This window comes from Vanessa cardui, chromosome Z (genome assembly GCF_905220365.1).
Source record: "Vanessa cardui chromosome Z, ilVanCard2.1, whole genome shotgun sequence".
NCBI lineage: Eukaryota > Metazoa > Arthropoda > Insecta > Lepidoptera > Nymphalidae > Vanessa > Vanessa cardui.
In genome coordinates, this window is record NC_061154.1 from 5,951,938 (window position 1) to 5,962,489 (window position 10,552).

A 10,552-nucleotide genomic window follows, 5' to 3' on the forward strand; every position below is an offset into this window, starting at 1 on the left:
TGATTGTGTTTTCAGGAGTCAGGAGTTATTGGACACTACGATACAGGGTCTCCTAGTTTAGGGGTACAAGGCCTCTTTGATATATGTATCATGTAACATAATTTGTATGAGTATTTGTAGTCATTTTAAAATTTTATTAAGTCGATGATGTAACTTTTAACTCTTGTCACTCGTCTTTGTTTACATAGCATATAACGTGTTGTAGAAATATATTTCGATGGCTTCAATAGTATAAGCAATATTCAAAATTGTAAACATTGCTATTACTATGACGCAACACATAGTGTGTTTAACGAATACAATGAATTACCAAGGAACGAAAACTTCCCAAACGTCATTCGAAAAATTATGAGTGAGTGCTCTGATATATTTTTTTTTTTTGTATTTAGTTAAGAGAGATTTGTCGGGCCTTAAATAGCACTTAGTGCAAATATACAACTTGTACAGACTTGTCTACTAATCTTGTAGGAATGAACCAACTAGTTAGCTTAGTCCTTAGTGGCTTGGTCTTTACTACTGCTAAAGAAGAAATGATATAAAATCTAAAAAACAGCTGTTTAACAAATTGCCAAATTATTTGGAATAATTGTATACTATAAATGTGTATAAACAAAAATAAAAAAATGAAGGTAGTATTAAATTGTAACTGTGCAAGCTCGATAAATAGTAACTATAAAAAAAATACATTTCGCTTAAAACAATGTATTGAATAATGAGTTTTTTAACCAGACAAGTTGTCTGGCAACACTTTACGATGTATATATAATTGTGACTGTATCACAATGTGACTGAATTTATAATATAAATATAAATAAAAAAACATGCAAATAAAATAAGGGAACTTACTCAAAATAATTTATATTTAGTTACAAAACACTGGTATATATTGGGTGACATTTGTGAATAAACCCGTGCAACATTCATTCGCGATAGTAACCTATCCAGCAAGCATTCAAAATATAAAATGAATAGATTATATTATTAAAAAGTAATAAAAATTTGTACCTACAAGATGTTATTATAAGGATGAGTAAAATCAGAGAGCTCTGTTTTAAAAAATATGTATATTAAGCATTAAATACTTGTGGTAAATTTCACAATTTTATGCATACAATCTAAAAAGACAAGAAAATCTATCATCTCTAGAAGTGTTGATTTGAAAGAAGCTTAACTTTAATAAGGTGTTTAAGACGGCTGTTACATGAACACTATCATATCTAATTATTTATTTAACTATTTATTGCTTTATTTGCGAAATTTGGCAGCATTGTCTGCGTTGTCTTGTAGAATTTTCGATTTCAGGTGGTCCTTGTATTTCAGGATACCTCCTTGCCACTTCGTGACGGTTCCGTTTTCACAGATCCAAATTTCTTCCGCCACCTGCGTATAAAAGTAAAGTAAAGTAACAGCCTGTAAATTTTTCACTGCTAACGGGCTAAGGTCTCCTCTTCCATCAAGCAGAGCCTTTGGAACATATTCCACCACACTGTTCCAATGCGGGTTTGTGGAATGCACATGTGGCAGAATTTCGATAAAATTTGACACATGCAGGTTTCCTCACGATGGTTTTCTTCAACGAGATGAATTATAAACACAAATTAAGCACATATATATAGTGGAGCTTGGCTGGGCTTGTACCTAAAATCATCGGTTAGTAAAGTTTCACCTCAGCTCATATTCTTAACCTGCGTATAGTGTATACATTATTACATAGAACTTACTTCATTTTATTATGTTTACAGTAGACATATTCGCACATGAACCACTAACTTTTAAACAAGATATTATTATATACAATGATATTCTTAATGCGGTTAGTTGGTTACAGAGAAAATCTTGATAGTTGAATTCCAAATAATGTCAGGTGACAAGAGCCAACAAACAGAGTGGGTGTGGTCACATAACAACTTGTACTTGTAATATAAATAATAAAATGTAGGTCACCTGGTTGATCAGCCTGAAGTCGTGGCTGACTAAGACCATGCCACCATCGAAATCGTTGATAGCATCAGCGAGAGCGTCGATCGTCTCCATGTCAAGATGGTTAGTAGGTTCGTCCATCAATAGGAGGTGAGGGGTCTGCCAAGCGAGCCAGGCGAACACGACGCGACACCGCTGCCCGTCGGACAGCTGACGCATCGGACACACCTGCAAAACGCTTACATATTTACCACGAACCAATTAGACATCCTAGTCACCAGCCTAATGTCAAATCTCTTCGGGAACGCTTAAACATACTAAACATGGTATAACAGAATGTTTTTATATATTTAATACCCGGCTTCATTATTTCTAGTTGTGATGTCACTATCGTTAATAAGTTAGTAGGCTTGGATTGCAAATTTATTATAATTATATATACAATTTACTTTAATATTGTATTTGTAAACTGTTATTAATTTCTTATAATTAAGTCTATAAATATTGTATTCGATTCTGTTAATAGCATTTTATTGAGTAATAATTGGTGAGCTGACAAGCACATCGGTATCTGATATGCTCATGTTTCATATCATTAGTGATAAAAGTTTAGATCAATATGAAATGATTAAGTCAAGTTAATTAGAGTCCTATGTCACCATGCTTTTATATAACTTTTAAAAAAATAATAGGTTACTAAATGTAAATTGTTTTTGTCTAAAAAATCCAGGATTTTCTTTAAGTAATGTATAAAAATAGAAAAAAATTATGTTGCCTCTTCTTTCCATTATTTTGAAAATATAAGAGGCAACATACTGAAGTAAAAGAATCATTTTTTGCGCTCATTCACAATGTTAATAATCATACCTTTCAGGTTTGTTGGGTGTGCATAACATATAAAACCTTTTAAATATGTTACACATTATTTTATAACCAAGTTCAAATACAATTTCATAAAAGAAAAAAGTAGTTTACTAGAAAAAAGAACGGAACCCTAGATGACAAATAATATTGAAATAAAAATGGTTTCTACAAATTCAAAGTACTGTCAAATTCATTTACATTGGAGGCAGCCGCGTTCCATAATGTTTATTATTACACTATTACCATTCACATCAGCAAACAATTAAAAAATTTGTGCTTATCAAAAATATAGACAACCAATTGGAAACAAGCCATCGTACCTGCTGTCTACCAGTTAATCCATAACGTCCAATAATTTTTCTCATCTCCTCTCTCTCCCGCACCTCCGGGAACTCCTTGAGCATGTAATCCAATGGAGAAAGGTCGAGGTCAAGCAACTCATGCAGATGCTGATGGTAACGACCGATCCTCAAGTGAGAGTTTTTACGGATCATACCAGTAGATGGTACAAGCTGAAAGAAATTTAAGTTATTAGTGTATGCATTTTGATAAATAGTAATTGAATAATGAATTGAGCATCCAGATCTACTTTTATAGAGTATGTAAAGAGTATGTAGAAAAGTATGTAGAGAGTAGAGATATAAGAATTAAGTATAAATATATAGATATGATTTAAAATTGCATCAATAATTGAATGGAATAATGTAGAGTCAACTTACATCCCCATAGAGTAATTTAAGGAGCGTCGACTTGCCGGCTCCGTTGGGCCCCACAAGAGCCAGCCGAGTATCTAGATCGATACCAAACTCAAGATTTTTGTAAATCCAGGGTCCACTGTCTGTATACCTGAATGATACGTTCTGAAACAATTTAATATATTTAATTTATTTCTTCAACAATATTTTTAACTATTAGTGTATAAAAAAAGAACCTATATACTAATTTTATAAATGCGAAAGTAACTCTTTTGACTTTCAAGGTGAAACCAATGAACCTACAATATGTACATACATTGTACATACTGAAAATTTTCCACTGCTGGACTAAGACTAAGGACCTGCTTTCCCTTTGAGGAAAACGTTAGGTAATATTCCACAATGCTGCCCAATACAGGTTGGTGGATTCTCATGCAGATTTCCACAGGATGTTTGGCTTCACCGACGAGCACCAAATGAATTTTAGATACAAATTGAGCACATGAAAATTCAGAGGTGCTTGCCTGGATTTGCCTTTCATTGGTCAAGATGTTACAACCACTGGGTTATTTCGACTCTTAAATTGACAGGAATTATTGATTGTCTGTCAATGAACCTAATTTAATGAAACTTGATATGAAGTACGTTTGAACTCCAAATAAGGATCTACTACTAGAAGAAAATAAAATTACAAACCTGAACCATAATAACTGGAGGCGGAACCTTTCCACAAGAGGGAAAGTAGAAGTTCAGTATTTTGTCATCGACTACTTTTTCAGTTAAACCTTGGGCGACCATCTTAGCCAGTGTCTTCTCCTTGGACTGAGCTTGACGAGCCAGCTTGGCGGAACCGTGACCGAACCGCGCGATATAGTTCTAATAGAAACAAACAAATGCAACATTAGTTCACATATCTATCATCTTATTTTATTATATACTTACTTCACAAATCCCAAGTTATATGCTAGAAACATAATATAGAGCACAAATAAAAATTATTTTAAAATGCTTATATTAGTTTTATATCAATTTCAATTTAAGTATAACATCAATCAAAATAATTGATTAGAACATTGTTATAAAAATATGAATATATAGATAGTAAAAGCATAAGAAAAACACCTTCATATGCGCGATTTGATCTTGTTCCCAGTTGTACTGTTTCATCTGGTTTTCGAGGAGTTCCATGCGCGTGCGCACAAATGCTTCATAGTTACCTGTGTAGTATTTGAGCCTTCTTTTACTCATGTGAATGATGTTTGTGCACACACCATTCAGGAAATCCTGAGAGTGGGATATGAGTACCAAGATTCGCTTGTATCTATAAAATAAATTATTTTATCGTAGTGACACAGTAAAAAAATCTAGTTATTTCCTTAAAACAAAAGTTTATTAATCACATTTGTTATTTAAAAAACTATATTTAAATATTACTATTGAGACCTGACAAATAAGATTAACATTCAGGGCCTGATTTAAGGGATAACAGGAGGCCGGATTAAAAGGGATTTTTGGAATTATGGCAAATATTCAGGGTGGAACAACGAAGAATCTAAAGTTTTCTTTTTTTCTCCGTCTCTTGTCTGTTTTCATTTCATTTGTAATTTAATTCCCCCGCCACTTTGAGAGTAGTTATGTCCAATAGCTTGTATATGGTTTTGTAATATGTAATCAGTTGGACATACCATTTAACTTCATAACATTTAACATTACATTATAATTAAAATGACAAAAATCAATTAATAAATTTAGTGGTATTTTTTTCATTTATAAAAACTTGAAGTATTTTTTTTATATATAATATAATATTAATCTCAATAAATGTAAATATCAACAACAAATCTATAATTTTTGCGCAAATTACAGAGCACAAATGTAATTTGAAATATAAGTGCACTCTGTTTTAATTACTCATCAATCGGATGAGACAGACAATTCAATACAATTGGTAAAAGTCCAAGATTGCTTTACATGCATGCAAGCATGTTCATGTAAACACTGCTGATTTTCCAGACTGGGCTTCTACAGGAAGACAGAAACCAGACAAAGGAAAAACAATTCAAAAAGGTACTTTTCTACTTTCTTTTTCACCCTGCTCATTTTTATTCTCTGGACTGTAAGTGGTAATATCTCTGAAGAAAAACTCCATAAATTTTATCTGGGATCTTACACATAGCTGACCAGCGAGGCAATAAGTCCATATTTATTTATAGCTTTCTACTCACAAATTTATTAAATGTTTATGGATAAATAATGTATATACAAAAATAGTCCCTTTTATTGCTATATGAGTAACTATTATTTGGAGGACATTTTATTTAAAGTAGAGGCATACCAAGGATTGGGAAGTTTGGCAAAATTCGATTAAGAGTAGGATTTATTGCGCAGAAAAATCAAAAACAACAAATTTTAGCACACCATTCATCAAGGCATACATGAAATAAAATCATATAACTTTTTAAAATAAGTCAAACATTTCTCAGCGAAAATGTAAACATAATTGATATGTTTTCACTTTCCGTGCGAGAAACCGCGACGGTAGCGCTTGTTGAAAATAATACTAACTGCTTTAGTTCCTCTTCGAGCCAGACGCAGGCGTCGAGATCGAGATGATTGGTCGGCTCGTCAAGTAGAAGCAAGTGGGGTTTCACGTACAGCGCACGAGCCAACGCTATACGCATACGCCAACCTGATAACAGATTGTAAACATCAAATTATAACAGTCGATTGTTAAACGACATAGAGTCGAGATGGTCCAGTGGTTAGAACGTTCAAACCCAGGCAAGCACCGCTGATTCATGTGCTTAATTTGTCTTTATAATTCATCTCGTGCTCGGCGGTGAAGGAAAACATCGTGAGGAAACCTGCATGTGACAAATTTTATAGAAATTCTGCCTACATGTGTATTCCACCAACCCGCATTGGAACAGCGTGGTGGAATTTGTTATAAACCTTCTCCTCAAAGGGAGAGGAGGCCTTTAGCCCAGCAGTAGGAATTTACAGGCTGTTGTTGTTATTGTTAAACGAAATGAGTCAATTACTAAAGCTGCATGGAACGTAACATTGCTATTATTTGCTAATAAAGATTGTGCAGCTGTTATATAATTATTTTTATATAATTCTCAAATAAACTTCTAATTTTAGAAAGTAATTGTAAATTAATTAATTTCATGGCTGTTAATGATGTTAAGTATAGAAAACACAACACAATACAATTTAAATAAATAACAACTATGAAATAACATTTCAAAAGACTGTGATTATAACGGGTATTGTTCTAATTTTACCTCCAGAGAAATCTTTAGTCGCTTTCTGTTGCATCTCTTTTGTGAAACCGAGACCGTGTAGAATGTTAGCGGCACGAGCTTCAGCTGTATCCGCGCTTAGGTCGTCCAGACGATCGTACACGTCCAACAATTGCTCTTGAGCCTCTGTTGAAATAATATTATAAGCATTACTCCATTGTTAATGTTATTTTTTTTTATATCTTATGATTGAAAACATAATAGTAAAAAACTAATTATTTTAAAATATGTATTATAATTATCTTTTTTAGATGCGATTTGGGGATATTTTTAGTTAACAAATATAATAAAATGAATAAATAAATATATTTATACAACAAGTACCATGTGTGTCTGTCGTCAATTACTGGTTTTGCGTATAAAATATTTTACAAAGATATGTAGTTTATTAAATCAAACGTTTAAAAAAAACAAATATGTATAGTATGACAAATTTGATGTTAACTTGTTTTTTTCTCAGTAAAATGTTTATTACAAAAAAAATGTATCATTGTCATATCAAATTAACAATACTGGAATTCATTAGTGTTGACTTAAGTCGTTAGAGCTGCTTGTATTCCAGATACCAAGCATATAAAATCTACTAATTCACAAGATACACAAATAAACGATTCTGTAGCAATGTTATGTGAAACATCTATTGGCGCGCCTTATGTATAAAACTGACTCATCGTGCACCTCTCTTCGCTACCGCACTCTACGCCATTGTGTGCGTGGTTATACAGCTATTTAAAATAATAAAAAGTCATGATTTTATCAACGACTCTAGTTTGTTTTAATTTTGTACTTTAATATTTATTAATTAGGATTGTTTTTTCAATGTCTCAGGTCACCCCAAAATGATCACATTTTTAACAAACTACTACCTAAACCATTTCCATAACAAAAAATCTACCTTGTCAATAAAATCGTAGTAGCTAAAAACGCATTTGTTTTATATGTATATTGATGAGATTGGTGTCATTTTGACCTGTTATATTTACAATTGTATATGGATAAGCATCGAAATATGGTCCTTACCATCATCTTCACTTTGGGCTAACTCCTCAGCGAGTTTTTCGAGTTGAATTCTTTCTTCATCAACCTCCATCACACACTGCAAGGCAGTTTTATCGGAGGCGGGCATTTCTCGCGTCAAGTGAAAAATGTCGATGTGTTGCGGTATAGGCACTTCACGGCGTCCCAGCGCAGCCAATAAAGATGATTTTCCTATGACAACAATATTTATTAGTAGAGCTACATAAAAATGTTATGTAAAACAATTATTTATTAACTAATTTTTTTTTACTAGCAACCTTTAATTAGACATAGTAACATTCTAGACGATAAAATCTTTATAGTGTGTATGTATACACTTAATCAATTTCCCATATCAGTATTTTACGCTAATATATAACATACTAGAAATGACGATTTTAAACTTTTCAATAACCTCAAATTACATTCAATATAAAACATTTTTTTTATAAAAAAATATCTCTAATTAAAGTTATGTACACAAAAGCCATAAATACAATCTATTTGAAGTGTTGTGTTCAAGCAAGCATGAGAATGAAAAATGAAAAAAGATTATCAGGTCGATAATGACTATTTTCTTTCGCAACTTTTACACAGAAAATTCGCAATTGTGACTGCAACATTCTAAATTGAAATAGTAGATTTTACATAATCATTTCGCGTCACAGTTCATAGGACACAAAAGCTTTGCATTCAGCACCAAAACAATAAAATAGATATAAGAATTGCAGACAAGATATTTCGCAAAAGCCATATTATATAAATATATTATTATATATAACAATATTCTATAAGTATATATGCCCTTTTTTAAATCAAATCGAATTGAGTTTAGATATGTAACCATTTTTTGTAAAAAAAACAGTTGGTATCACAACATGAAAATAGTGGAGACTAAACTGTATAATAATTAATAGACAATGGTTAGCTCTATCGGTGTATCAAAGGCTTTTATCATAATCGATAGAACTTTGCAGAAAATAGAAGCTATCTAGCTATTAATATTTAAAATATTAATTTCAAACATGCCATGAACGGACATCTGATTTGACATGGCTTATTGCTGTGCACTGCCGTCTTACATATTTTAGTAGCAATTAGAGCATTATTACCAATTGTAAAAAGGATGTTATGTTTTTATCAAATGATAGATGTTCTTTTTATGTGTTTGAAATCTTTATGTAGTTTATAATAAATAAAAAATGTATTTTTTTACATTGTAAGATATCCACTCTCAATTATATATACTTTTTGATTAGGTTTAGTTTCTCTGTATTAAGCCCCACAGATTAATAGTTAAACAAAGTACAAAGATTTAAAAAAAAATAGATATGTTAACAAAGAAATTTTCTAATAAACTTATCAAATTTTAAAATAGTAAATATATTTAACCAACTTGTTTTCTTCTCATTATCGTTTATGTTTCTAGTCAAGAGAAACAACATAAACCAATAAATTGTAGTTAAAGTGATAACATTACCATATCACAGATTAAATAATAATAAATAAATTTGCATAGGAATTATAAAACTAGATATTATTTATCTAGTGTGTAATACATATTGTAACATAAAGGTACCCACCACATCCATTAAGTCCAACAAGACCATATCTTCGACCACAATTGAGTTCAAGTAAGGTGTCTTGAAGCAATTCACTACCATAGAAAGTAATTGAGAAATTGGCTATCTTAATATCTCTTGAACGAGGGTGCACAGCTAGGGAGCCAGTACAGGACCGTGCTTCTGAATTCATTTTGGCTTCAGCTTCTAACTTTAAGCATAATGCCTCTGAAAAAAAAAACAGTTTATGTCAAGGACAAACTATTTCTAATTAATAATATTAAAAAAAATTACTCAAACTATTTATTTTTTATAACATACAAGATTTTAGCTTAATGATAGTTAAAACTAAATTTTACTGTTTAGTAAACTAAATCTTAACTCTATTGAGTAATCCTAATTTAAAAAAAATCGTAATTGGATGTTACCTTCAGCGGTCAGCTCTCGGTCTTCTTTAATACCGTTGGTTGATCCATTGGTCTCCTCATTAGTTACTCTCGCTACAGGCTTTTTGTTCCTATTACTTGCCTGTTCTTTTTTCTTTTGTTGCGCACGTTTCTTTGCGTCTGACGGCATTGTGTTGATAGGTTAGACCTAAGTAGTTATAAAAATTCCATTTAATATTGCACGTGAACAACTCGTGTCGACTTCAAAGTGATTTTAATAGACTAAAGCATTACATTACAGTTATATTTTTTACTTCACTTCACTTTTTTTTACTTTGATTTTCAAGAAATTACCCGTATTCCCGTATTAAAAGAGTCTATAGGCAGCAGATCGTTAGAAGTAACTTTGATAACGTAATTTATGAAATTAATGAATACCTAATAATTTTATGCGATGCTAAGCAAGTTGACAGCGTCTACACGTGCAGCTAAGCGAAGAAAAGAAAGACAATTTAAACGAAGCATTGACGGTCTGTGACTATTCGATTTTGACATTAACAGCTGGAAAATGAATGCGCATGTAAGTTTAAGTGACCAATGGGGTACGCATATTAAGTTTGTCTAAATTTTTTGACACATTTTATTGGTCCAAGTTTTCTATTGTAAGCTATTTTAATATGCCAAACTTTTAACCATGTTTCTGGAGATGTTTTTTACTATAGATTTATCAATATATTTATGATTAGTAAAAACAACACGAGAGATATTATAAATTTTTTCTATAGGTATATAATATAGTATTT

The 10,552-nt window shown here is 31.7% G+C and overlaps 1 protein-coding gene across 2 annotated transcripts; it reads right to left on the reverse strand.

Annotated features, from left to right (window-relative positions):
- Window positions 1-1,045: 1,045 nt before the first annotated feature.
- LOC124543078 (ATP-binding cassette sub-family F member 2) lies at window positions 1,046-10,331 on the reverse strand. 2 transcript variants are annotated; one of them, XM_047121110.1, is made up of 12 exons: window positions 10,188-10,331; window positions 9,792-9,957; window positions 9,385-9,591; window positions 7,805-7,993; window positions 6,767-6,910; window positions 6,045-6,168; window positions 4,602-4,800; window positions 4,176-4,355; window positions 3,504-3,644; window positions 3,105-3,296; window positions 1,945-2,148; window positions 1,046-1,380 (listed from the first exon to the last, which is right to left on the reverse strand). In XM_047121110.1, the coding sequence occupies exons 2-12, from the start codon at window positions 9,937-9,939 to the stop codon at window positions 1,246-1,248; spliced, it is 1,863 nt and encodes a 620-aa protein (XP_046977066.1). In that variant the 5' UTR covers window positions 9,940-9,957; window positions 10,188-10,331; the 3' UTR covers window positions 1,046-1,245. The 2 variants fall into 2 exon arrangements, with proteins under 2 accessions (XP_046977066.1, XP_046977067.1); XM_047121111.1 differs by having other exon boundaries at window positions 10,104-10,261.
- Between the last annotated feature and the right edge of the window lie 221 nt (window positions 10,332-10,552).